This window comes from Schistocerca americana, chromosome 2 (genome assembly GCF_021461395.2).
Source record: "Schistocerca americana isolate TAMUIC-IGC-003095 chromosome 2, iqSchAmer2.1, whole genome shotgun sequence".
Lineage (NCBI taxonomy): Eukaryota > Metazoa > Arthropoda > Insecta > Orthoptera > Acrididae > Schistocerca > Schistocerca americana.
Window position 1 is genome coordinate 606,762,036 of NC_060120.1, and position 13,716 is coordinate 606,775,751.

The 13,716-nt window shown below is 36.6% G+C and overlaps 1 protein-coding gene across 1 annotated transcript in view; it reads left to right on the top strand.

The window, feature by feature from the left end:
• Window positions 1-13,716, top strand: part of LOC124594242 (dynein axonemal heavy chain 8-like) — a 619,801-nt gene that overhangs the window by 569,974 nt on the left and 36,111 nt on the right. The window contains exons 40-42 of the mRNA XM_047132606.1: window positions 1,004-1,243; window positions 1,405-1,572; window positions 1,890-2,031. Coding sequence (XP_046988562.1) covers window positions 1,004-1,243; window positions 1,405-1,572; window positions 1,890-2,031 — 550 coding nt within the window. The remainder of the gene's footprint in view (window positions 1-1,003; window positions 1,244-1,404; window positions 1,573-1,889; window positions 2,032-13,716) is intronic.

A 13,716-nucleotide genomic window follows, 5' to 3' on the forward strand; every position in this document is an offset into this window, starting at 1 on the left:
AGATCGAAGATAAGAGGCTAAATTTGAAGGAAGCAAATAAGAAATAAATAATAAATTATATGTGCAAATGAAAGAGAACTGATAAGAAAAACTATGTTGATGGAGGACAGAAGAGTGAAAGAAAAGACAGTTCACTGATGGTGAGGTTCACTATCCCTGGATTGAATCTGTCCAGTGGATTAACAACAAGGGTCAGTGTGCCAGCCAGCCTGGATGTTGTTTTCCTGCAGTTTCCCACAATCCCCTAGGTGAATGCCAGGCTGGTATCCATGCCCCAGCTCAGTTACACAATACACAAATATTCAGAAAACTTTTGCTCACTTTCACATGAATAACTGTATGCAGACAGTTGGGTAGACACCTACCACCGCAGATGTAATGGGGTGGCAATGGGGAGGGCATCTGGTCAACCCTTAAACTAACCATGCTGACCCTTCACTGATGCAGGAAAAAGGCACACAGGGTGACAAAGAATCTATTTACTGGTGTTCCCACTCTAGTTTGATTAATTTACTTTATGTGGAAATAGAGCATGATTTTCAGAAAGTTTCATCTTTTTTTCCTAATATTTACTGTTATTTTCTCATGCCATTTCTGCTCACCATCTTAATACATTTCCTCCATATAATGCAATATTTGTCAAATACTTTTTAACTTCCTCTAATAATCTGCTGATGAGTTGTTTATTTTTCATATTTCAATGCCATAAGCTCATCTTGCACCACTGTTAAGTCAAACTCATCATAGCTATTTTGATGCAAGTGATCTATTTAATTATCCTAGAAACACAGGTATGTTGAACAGAATTAACGTTTCACATTTGTTAGCTCTGCAACACTCCTTGCTGGTTCTAAACTAATAAAAAATAAATAAATGAAATTGAATATTTTTACACAGTTGTTTGCTACCACCTGCCGGAAACAGAAAACTGACATTCAGTTTATAAGTATTTGTATACTAATTGCTGCAGGTATCAAAATAAAATTTTTCTTAAATGTTTCAGGTACATGATTGGTGAAGTCCAGTATGGTGGCCGAGTTACAGATGATTTTGACAAAAGATTACTGAACACATTTGCCAAAGTGTGGTTTTTGGAGGACATGTTTTCAGACTCATTTGAATTTTTCAAAGGCTATGGCATTATGAAGTTCAGAAACCTAGAAGAATACTTTCAGGCAATAGATGATATGCCTCCCATTGATCCCCCACAAGTATATGGCCTTCATGCAAATGCTGACATTACGTAAGTTTAAAGTAAAACATTTTTAACATCAGTTTCTGTCTTGATAATTTCCTTTACAGAAACTTCGTATTATGACTGCTTTCAATTCAATATGGATGTCATTGTTTCTTTTGTGTTACCTTCTATAGATTTTATTTCTTTCACCATCTATTGTTTGACAGTTATCAGAGCAATACAACTAAAATGATTCTGGACACAATTTTAAGTATACAGCCCAAGGAATCTGGTGGCTCAGGAGGCGAAACACGAGAAGCTGCTGTTGCTCGCCAGGCAATTGACATGTTACAAAAGCTACCTCCTGACTATGATCCTAATGATGTCAAAGAAAGGCAAGTATTGCAGTTGCAGAATGCTACTGAAGTTGTATGTGTGATGTTCAGTAATTTATTTTCAACTTTTCCATTCCAGTTGTTATCTGCCATGGCAGCTAATTAGTGTTTTAGCATATCTCTAGAAAATTAAGCTAAAACGGCTCATAAAACCATATTATTAATTCTGATAATGCAAATATAGCTATGTACATCAACCACATTTAGGAAAATTTGTTTATTCAACACGGATAGTTGATAAAATTAATGCCAAGTTCAGAGCCTTTTATCTAGTGAAATCTTATGTTGCTTTCACTTGTAATGTATGCTTGTTACAGGTTGAGAATTATGGGGAGTCTGTCATCCATGAATATTTTTCTACGACAGGAGATAGATAGAATGCAACGAGTTATCAAACTGGTGCGTGCTACACTCAAAGATCTCCTGTTGGCTATAGAAGGCACAATCATAATGAATGAGGTATGCTGCATATTCTGTACCTAAAAAAAATGCACATAATAATTATAATTTTGCCTCCAGATTTTATTTTCTCTGTTAAGTACCCTTATTGGAAGTTTTGTGACCTTAAAATTACATTGATGTACATGCAAGCATGTATGCATGTTGGACTGTCTGCTTATTACTTCCCTGTAGCACCTGGGAATAACTGTTACCTATTTACAAAGCTGGAGGGGACTATGAATTCTGTTAAGTCCATGAATTTAATATGTGCAGTTTCTCACAGAAAGTGATTAACAGTCTAGTCGCTCTGCAACTGTAGGTGGTATATATTACTATGATATCAGGTTAGAAAATATTTCAATCCTTTCTTCTCTAATTTTATGTTTTTACTGCCTTCACCTATTTATTGAAAATAATTTACCATTCAATAGAGAATTTGGACAGAACATAATTTCCTGCTTTTTCTTTAGAGTTCATGTGCTTTGAGGTACACTGAACTGCATTAAACTACCATCAAAGCTCTGACACTTAATTTTCACAAATAAATAAAAGACGTACATGATCATCAGAGTGCACTACAAATAATCTAATTCAGTGTAAAAAAAAAGGCATAAAAATTATTGCCACTACATTGCTGTATCCCTTCCGAGATCCATTACATTGATACATGACTGTAGGCAGGGATTTGGAACCCTTTGTCTAGTGCAAAATAAGGTTTTCCAGTTTCTTCTGGCTCTATAAACTGCAGCACAGTCTAAAACAATTAATAGGAACAGAATGTGCGCATTTATAAAAGATAAAGTTTTCTTGTTTAAAAGGAGAACATATTAGGTTCAAAAAGTTTTCTGCATGTATCCTATGCAAATTCAAATTATCGAGAGTAATGCACCATGCCCTCATGTTTGCTTAGGGTTCCAAGAGTGTTAGTTCTAAGCATTATTAGAGACTGTGGACAGTAATTAGCAACTAACTAGTGAATGAGCATTAAATGTGTATTTACTAGTTACCTGAAAACACTTTTTAATTATGACATCATGAGTGAACAGTAAAGAAGTGTAACATTTCCCAGTCTATCTCTCTTCAGTCCCTGAGAAAATAACTAATGCAGTGTAATCCTGATTATTCATATATGAATTATCCCAATTGTGGAATACCTGTACATCTAAAAAATATACGTAAATAAAAATAAAAAAAATGATTCAAATGGCTCTGAGCACTATGCGACTTAACTTCTAAGGTCATCAGTCGCCTAGAACTTAGAACTAATTAAACCTAACTAACCTAAGGACATCACACACATCCATGCCCGAGGCAGGATTCAAACCTGCGACCGTTGCGGTCGCTTGGCTCCAGACTGTAGCGCCCAGAACCGCAGGCCACTCCGGCCGGCTAAAAATAAAAGACGTGCAATATTTTTCTCTAGCAAACAGCAATAAACAACCCACATTGTGGTAATAAATCCCATTTCCATTGTTATCGGCCAGCATGTTCTACTTAAATTGGAAACAAACTCAGTTTTCTGATGTTAATTGATGTGTAAGTGTCAGTGACGCAAGTTAAAAGAAATTTGCAAAAGAGGTGACAGAGAAATAAAAGAAACATGTGTTGACATTAAAACAAAAATTAGAATTAATTGAATGATTTGAGAAGGGGAAACTGCTGCAAAATTAAGTGCTGATTATAGTATTGGAATGCTGACTGTTTGGGACATTAAAAATAATAAGCAGAAAATACAGAATTTTGTCAGGAAATGTGATTCTCGTTTTGGACAATCTGCATGAAAAAGCATGAAGAGATCTACATTTGATGAATTAGATGCTGCCCTTTTGCAGTGGTTTAGCAAAATTGAGCAGAAGGTATCATTGCTTCAGTTGTGATGTGCACCAAAAAAGCTATTTTTTTCATGAACCACTAGGATTAGAGAGAATTTAATGCCTCATCTGCATCACTAACCAGATTCAAACAATGTCGTGGGATTCGTGAACTTACTATGCAAGGAGAGCAGTTTAGTTCAAATGTTGTGGCAGCTGATTCGTCTCGGAAAGAGCTCCAGAAATTTGTGGAATAAGATAATTTTGCACCAGACCAAATTTATAATGCAGGCAAACATGGTCTGTACTGGAAATGTCTGTCAACCAGAACCATTTCTTTTAAGACGAAATTCATGCTCCTGGATATAAGTCATCTAAAGAATGCATTATAATTTTGTGCACTGGTAATGCTTCTAGGAACCACAAAGTGAAGCTTCAAGTGATTGAAAAATCAAAAACACCCCGAGCATTCAAGGATATCACATCTAGGGATCTCCCTGTGCATTATTAAAACCAAAAAGTTGCATGTATGGATAGTGAAATTTTAAAAAACTGGTTCAACACTCATTTTGTATGACAAGTTTGACAGTTTGTAGATTAGAAAGGATTGCCACAGAAGGGTGCTCTATTGGTTGATAAGGCCCCTTCATATCCCTGTAAGAGGACTGTCACATCTGATGATGGTCTCATCTTAACTAAGCTTTTACCTTCTTTACGTGACTGCCATTATACAGCCAATGGACCAAGGTGTAATTGCATTGGCAAAATGGCACTTCTGGGCTGGTCAACTGACAATACTAGTTGATGAGGTTGATTTGATGGCTTTCTCAAAGAAGTTTATAATTCTAGATGCTACGTGCATTGATCATTGGGGTTTTGAAGATGTCAATGATGAAGACTTGACTGACTTGCTAAAAATCAACTCATATGAACCTGGCTTCCAGTACATGAGTGTCGCTGAAATTGTGACTGCTACTGCACAAAAAAAAAACAGAGAAGAGGACAGTGTATGTGAATGTGGGGATGAAGACAGTGACTTTGTAAGTCATTGTAACACACTTCTAGGCTATATGGGCCAGAGGGGGTTTCAGTACAATGACATTATGGCTGCAAAAAAATTTGAAATTCTGTGTAAAAAAAATGTCAGCTCCTCTCAGAAACAAACTAACATCAAAGACATTTTAAGAAATAAACAGGTCTACAGTATCTATGCACAGAACTTGGATAAAAGTTTGAACAAAGAATACATAGGCTATTTGAAAATAGTATTTTTCAATTATTCGTGCATCTTCTTCCCCACACTAGCCTAAATAATTAGGACCATACTGTAGTTCCAAAAGTCTGTCTTTCACCAGTATTAGAATTTGGCCTCCTGATGCTAAGTACTAGCCAGTCATTCTGTCTCTTTGTTCTAACTACAGGACAATAGGACACCTAATTAGGGCACTCTCTGACAAGAGTATTGCCCATCAAGAGAAAGTACAAGAATAAAATGAAATTGCCCAATGTTGAGAAGCTGTATAATCGTATTGCAGTTATTATAGGATAATTATATTAAACATATTTGAGTTGTCATTAGAGATATAGTGATTTAGGCTTCATAGATAAAGCAGAAGAAAAAAGTCATTATATTATCTCCTTTGGCAAATCATCCCAATGCTTTGTCAAGTGATCATCAGTTGTTGGTTATGGAGATAGTGTAGAAGCCTGAGTTCTCCTTGCTCCCTGTCTCCCCTGTACAGGCCCCTAGACCTATCACTGACATGCAACTCATGGTCAAGTTGGTGAGTAGTGATAGGTCCTGTACTTGCTGGAGAGGGGACAGTACGTGTGGGAGATGATAGTACTTCAGGTACCTTTGTTTTTTCTGTTACGTGTCTGATAGTTGCCTGCTTAACACTTTACCATCCGCACGTCTCGTAGAAATTTATTTGCTTGGCGCCGGCAGCACTACGTAGTTCGGATTACTTGGCTTGTCACCGGTCGCTTGTCACCTTTCCGATGGTGAAAAGCTTCAAACACACGTATGGTGTCTCAGAACAAGCCTGCGTACTTTAATTATCCTGAAATCCTCTATTTTGCTGCAACATTCCACAAACTTGAATTTTCTTTTCAAGTAACTTCACTGCTCCACTGTTATAATAATCATCCATGCAGAGGTGATGCCACTTTCCATCACAAGGTGACAATAGTTCCATCACTGTTTTTGCTAAAGGCTGTCCAGCACCGGAATATATCTTGAATGAGGAAATGTATCCCGTACTCAAATCACACAGTATCTGAATGAGTATGCCGTATTTCGTAATTTTCGACAGATTGTAAACTTTAAAATTTAACCGTCCAGGCCATGGTATCATTCCTTCATCAATTGAGATGTTTTGACTTAGATTAAACGTTTCTTTAAACTTTTTGGAAAAATAATCAATTACGAATTGCACTTTGACAAGCCAGTCAGCATTATCCGGTTTATTGTTGCTGTCGGAAAAATGTAAAAATGATAATATTTGTCTGAATCGTTTGGGGGACATCATTTTGTGAAATGTCGGTGTGTCTATCAATGGATTCATTGACCAAAATCATCAATCTGTGCTTTATTACAGTATATTGATAATTTTTACTTATGGACCATCTGACAGCAACTGAAACCAAAACATTGCATTAAAACAAGCGTTCAGTGCATAGTGCTGGGGAATGTGGAAAAAACAGCAAATTGGCGTTCGTAGGAAGAAGAACAACACCAAAAATGCAACAGGAGCATAATATGTAAGAAACTGTCTATGCAACCTGCCACTGATGATGCCTTGCAGAAAATAAAGGCGAAACGCGTATGGCACTAAAATTGTGTTTTATCAGTTGCTGTCAGACGGTCCATAAGTAAAAATTATCAATATACCGTAATATTACATGCAACTGAGGAAGACAGGGCTACAAAAGTTGAATCTGTGATTTTTTTACAACCCCCATAAGGATAGCAAGCCAAAACCATTTCCTAAGTCCGGGTCCCATAACATCGACAAATTTGGCATTTTTTTAATGCAGTTTCCTTCTATTGCAATTTTGACTGTAGCACTTGTTGGTTTTGCTGCTTATATATTCAATCAGATCGTTCCCAATATATAACTCTACAATATCCTCGACACTCTGTGCATCTTCGGGAATGTTTGCACCCGGAGATCCTTCAAATTTATTATTGGTCCTCGGTAAATCAAAGTCTGACCACTGTGCACTGTCTTCTTCACCTGATTCAGCCAAATCAGTTGGCAACTGTAGCGTTCGTCGAATTCTTCTTGGACGTATTTCACTATCTCCCTAAGATTCTTCTTCACTGTCATTTTCTTGATACCCATTGTCTTGTTCCCAATCGGCCAAGTCGTCCAGAACATCAGACAAGACGTCCATGCATTCATCATAAATAATCCTATTGTCTCTTTCGTCCACCATGATGAAAGGGCACAAGTACTTATAAAAACAAAAAACTTGTGTATAACTTACTGTTACCTAAAAAACACCACCAGAATGCAAAACATACTAAAGTGCTGTTGCTGGCCACTGCGCGATACTATACTCACAACACCACTGTGGTGTCACCGGCCACTGAGTGATACTATGCAGACGACACCACTGTGGTGTCGCCGGTCATTGACCGCTATTTCATGCACAACACCGCTGTGGTGTCGCCAGACGACATAGTGTTAACACATCCATTCACATCCATTGACCACATTCAAGGAGATTCCCAACTGCTTACTAACAGCAACTAACTTATCTTGTGTCACAAGAAGAGCACTCACACTGTGAGGCAGCATTTTGTGTGGTGCAATGTTTTTCAGAGCAGTAAGTGAATAATAAGCTTGCTCATTCTCTTTTAATTTCAGGATCTGTTTTGCTATAAGGATTATAAATTCCCTTTAAGAACTGAAGTAATTAACATGCAAGAAAGTGATTTTTGTTATAACAAGATAAAAATATGGGATAAAATTTTCTTATTTATTGGTGCTACTTGTAACTTTGAATATAACTTTTATTTTGATGAGGTTATGCTCACTAACAAATGTATGAAACAAAACTGAAATCAATTCAACATACACTTTCAAATACTTGCTTAGGACAAACCGATGAAGTAGAAAAAGGTGAAAATAATGCACTAATTATGTAAGCTGCTTCACTCCGGTTAAGGGAAATATGTTATGCATGACACTCATAAAATTCTTATAATTCTCAAAAATATGCCTTTATTCATGTGTACACTGAAGTTAGAAAAATGAGTAAGGATGCTGTTGTCAAAATTTGAACAAGGTCCATCTGAAATGTTCAGAGAATGGTCTCAGAAAATAAAGGATGCAAGAGTTACAGACAATGTACCTTCACTGAACCTCAAAGTAATCACCAAGCTATTGGGAACTGTCAACAAACTCTTCTTGTAGAATCACTCAAGTCACTGTGGTCATGTGCAATGTCAGTTAAGCATAAGTCTTTCAGGGCTAATTTAAGATAGCAAAACAAAAAGAGGTCTGCAGCACCAAACCTGAAGAATACGGAGAGTGTTGAAGAACAATCACCTTGCACTGAGGTATAAAGTTGAGCACACAGACATTGTGGGTACCAGTGCATGACCACACTGCTTCAAGCGATTCCACTAGAAGCATTTACTCACAGTTTCCAACAGCTTTACAACCAATGTCAGAAGTGTATTGTAGCTAATGGTAACTGCTTTGAAGGCCAGTAAAAGCATTTTGTTTGTAACTATTGTTTCATTTATTTTATGAGACGATCCACCAAATTTCTCAGATGCACTCTCTGTAACTATTGTTTCATTTATTTTCTGAGATGATCCACCAAATTTCTCAGATGCACCCTCTAGAAGTTTGCAGTTGATGACATACTACTAATGACATTTTTTGTAGCAATTAACATTTGAAAATGCACAATATATCAAAACATACTTGACTTTTGATGCAGTTGATGAAAGATAATAGGCAAACAACATCAACAGCATGTTTAAATAGTAGCTACAAAATTAGGGTCTAATTTTAACAGCAAATTTATCTGACACATGTAATATTATTTGTAAACAATTAGAATAATGGACATAAGCTTATGTATGTAAAATAAATGTCCCAAATGCACTGATTTTGTGATTAGCCAATTTTATGTCATTTTTTACACTATAGTCTGTTCAAAATTACTTCAGGATTGACAGTTACAATGGAAGTAATGGAGTGGGGCGGGAGGTGAGAGAAGCCCATGCAGGAGGCATGGACCACATTCTACCAATCCCAGGACACTCGTAGCTTCAGCAAGCACTAAAAATTGCCAAATCTTCACCCCACCACCACAGTACCTTCTGCTAGCACTGTGTTTTTAAGCAGCTTGTTGTCTTGCCACATCTTGTGATTTTTTTGTCATTTTCACACTTGCAGGAGCTATTGTTGCATTTATTGTAACTGTTATTTGTTGAAAGTTAGAAGTGGAAAGGTTATATGTTGTTCTCTTGGCCAGGGGATTGACACACAAGATCAGTCAACATAAATGGTTTGTACATTACATACATGCCTGCTTTGAGACTGAAAAGCTTAATGGTGGACCGTTGCTCTCTGTTAAAGTGTACGGTAATCGCTAGAACTGCTGCAGCTCTGAACATAAACAAAAACACTACTCTGCAAATTGGCAAGGAAATATTCAAAAAAATAAAAGGAAGCTGAAAAAACATTGAAGTTTGAAATTGTTGGGGGAAAATATATAGATAAGCAGGTTACCAACATAGATTATTTACTGACAATGAAATTTATCATCATGGTTATGATTATTATTGCACAAAGGAAAATCTGAAACTCACAAACTTATTGGTCACATGTAAGAAATCATGTCATTTCCAAGGCAGTCGCACATTATTGTTCACAGTTTTGCATGACCTAGGATTTCATGTGAATATTTTTGTGACCATTAACTGTTGATGAACAGAGAGGATACAGGTGTGTGGTTGATTTTGCAGTTTTTAAGACAGCTTCATGGCATGAATATTGATGGAGTGGTGTGGCTTGATGAAATGTGGATCAATTCTGGCCACTTGGTCAAGCAGGGCTGGGCAGATGACTCAAGTAAAGGAACAATGGCAATGCCTTCCAGAAGGGGGACAGACTTATTCTTTGTCATGCAGGCAGGCACCTCGCAAGGATTTCTCCTGAACAGAGACAGGAATTATCATGAAGAAATGAACCACACTAGGTTTACAGAGTAGTTCATAGAATCACTTATTCAAAATCTATGAAATCTGACAACAATTGTTCCACCTAATGCTCGTTGCCATTCAGTTGTTGTTGACAAGGCACCTGCAGCGGCAAAGGAGAGAATGATTGTTTGGCTATAGTGGTGTAACATCAACGTGACTGATAACCTTAGAGAGGAACAGTGCCTCTCAGGATTCCTTCAGACTGAACACTGTTCATGACGCATGGAGTCCTCCTGTGTTGAGACAGTCCAACGATTTGTAGTGCTTGGGACACATGAATATCAGTATGGCACATTTTGGAAGAGAATTAGTTGTGCATGGTCTGGGATCCTTGACAGATAGGATTAATGGAGTAGATTGAGAAAGTTAAAAGAAGAGCAGCACATTTTGTATTATCACGAAATAGGAATGAGAGTGCCAATGACATGATATAGGATTTGGGGTGGACATCATTAAAACAAAGGCATTTTTAATTGTGGCAGAATCTTCTCATGAAATTTCAGTCACCAACTTTCTCCTCCAAGTGCAAAAATATATTGTTGATGCCAACCTACATAGGGAAGAATCATCATCATAATAGAAGAATCATCATCATAATAGAATAAGAGAAATCAGTGCTCACACGGAAAGATATAGGTATTCATTTTTTCTGTGCTCCTCGAGATTAGAATAATAGAGAATTATTGTAAGGGTGGTTTGATGAACCCTCTGCCAGGCGCTTAAGTTTGATTTGCAGAGTATCCATGTAAATGTAGATTCTGTATGATCTTCATATATGGAACATGCAAAGAAAACATGGTCTATATCTTCAATAGATTTGCTGTTGCAGACACATTAGTGGTTGTTCACAACACTGATTCTCAACAGATGAGCTGTAAAACTGCTGTGAACTAATGTAATTCTTGCTATACTTATGATGTATGTCTGCTAATCTTCTCTTTTTGTCTAAACTATTTATTGTCCATGTTTCACTTCCATACATGGCTACACTCCATACAAATACCTTCAGGAAAGATTTCCTGACACTTACATCTATACTCAATGTTAAGGGGCTCCGGAACGCTCTATACTTGCAATGTTAAAATAACGCTTATAAATTACATCTTTCCTCACAAAGTATTTGAGGTAGGAAGTTGAACTTTTTACAGATTATTTATTGGAATATGGGCTACAACTTAACACAGGGATTTTACAAAATTTTAGTTCAGTTATTAAAGATGATTTTTTTTTCAATTGTAATGAAAATTCACAACATTTTTTTGCAATTTTTTATTTATATATTCAAAAATATACAGTTTTTTGGAAATAGGCTGTGTTAAATTATGCAGAAGGTACTGTGTAACATTTACTGAAAGTTTGAAACAAATATGTTTGGAAGATCCTTAGAAAACATGTAATTAGTATGAGAAAATAAAAGTTTTGGGAATCGAGCGACAAAGATTGGATTAAGTTTTTAGTGCATTCCAGGTCCATAGGATGGATTATCTTCATCCTCTGCAAACTCCTCCTCCAGCTTCCTCTTGTTCCTCCTCCTGTTTACTCTTGCTTGTATTTCTAGACTCTTTACAGCCCTGTCTGCAGCCCGAAGGCGTTCCTTGTCTAAAGCAAGCATCGCTCGTACCATGTTAGAACCTATCTTCATTCCCATATTTCTAAATACCTTGCACCTTACAATGTTGCCATCATTGAAAGTCGCAACAGCATCATACACACCAAAGTGAAGTGTTTCTATTCCAACAAATACAGTCTTGGGGATTCTCGACCATATAACACTATTTACACTTTCATTGGGGTTTTGAGTTTTTCCGTGAATACACTTTTTCAACAGTTCAGGTGCTGCTAAGTCTCTGAAAATAGGTTTTATCACCTCCATTACTGCATGAGGCAGACTATGCTTATAAGTGTACACTTCACCAGTTAGCAATCCTTTGTTATATTTACACCAACTGTCTTCTTCTTTGGGACACAAGTTATGTTGGGGATTTTCATCGGTTGAAGAAGTATGAAAAAAAAGAGCCCAAACAGCCTTCTTCATTTTGTCGACACTTTGTGTATTTTGCCTAATAGCCATTCCATAATAGTTCTGTATTTTGTCAATTACACTGTCAGTTAATCTTCCCTTCCCATCCAACCCTTTACCATCACTGAGTTTTTGTTTTTTGTACGAAGCTTTCAGTCGCCGAAGTCTTGTTCCCATTCGCTTCTGTTCGTGTCCAATACACTCAAATTTCTGCACTACAACATCATCACCATAGGGCTTCAGTCCTTGAACATGTTTGAAACTTTTAGAATCACCGTCACCAAGGTAATTAACATATCGCACTTTATCACACGCCTCAGAACGCTGGAATATACTGGCAACACCAGCCACTTCCATTCCTCCACTACTGCCACTATAGTTAGCTTTGCAATTATTTTCATGTGTACCTTTATATTTTTGTGGACATCTACAATACTTTGATATTACTGCTACATCTAAAACTTTCCCTGTATACATACTGGTGGCAGATACTACACCATGAAGAGATGTGTGTCCCCGTTTATGCCAGGTACCATCGAACGCTGCAGTCAAATCTCCGTTACCATTATTTTCCATTACTGCCTCTTCCACAGCGTTCTTCATAGATTCTATACAGACATCTTCTACTTTAGAACCTTCACAATAAAGGATGACAGCCAAAAGCAGTTGCAGGATAGAATTTTAATAAAAAAAAATTCTATCCTGCAACTGTTTTTGGCTGTCATCCTTTATTGTGAAGAATTTTAACAGTTGCTGCTGCAGCCATGTTTAAAATCTTGACTTTAGAACCTATTACTTTATTATAGGTCGTAAACTTGGTTGGGGGATTTGGAAGATTCATGATGCCACAGAAAATTGCACCTGCAGTAGCACCCTTACCAACTGAACACAAGGAATAAACAAATCTAATGTTGTGTTCGTAGATTTTGCTACCATTTTCTTCAGTTGCAGTTACTGCAACACTGTTCCAAAAGGTGGTCATGTATGAACACTTATCACATTTCAGTTGTATTTCACTAACAAGTCCTACGTGTTTTATTATGGAGAGTTCCAGACCAACTTCACTACAATGAATACATCTTACACAGTTTGAAAAAATTCCTTTGAGAACCGACATATCAAATATTTCATTCACATCCGATTCGCCCATAAAACATTCATAGTTTTCACTCATTGAACCAAGCTTCTTCTGTGAAGTATTCTCTTTCCCACTTTGACTGCTATGGGCAGGTGTACTTGAGAGGTTAGGTTCACTCACTTGGTTATCGTCTTTATTGTTTACAGTAATAACACATACCTTTGGCTTTCCAACATTTCTCCTTTTCTTAAAAGCCTTCAGAGGATTTCTAATAACTTTACTTTTACTCATTATTATACTTCAACAAAACAGAGACTCAAGAAACAGAATTAATTACGAATATTTTCGAGATAACGAAAGAGTAAATAAACATGAAACAATCGACAAAATATATATATATATATATATATATATATATATATATATATATATATATATATATATATATATATATATATATATATATATATATATATATATATATATATATATATATATATATTAAAAAAACAAAGATGAGGTGACTTACCGAACAAAAGTGCTGGCAGGTCGATAGACACACAAA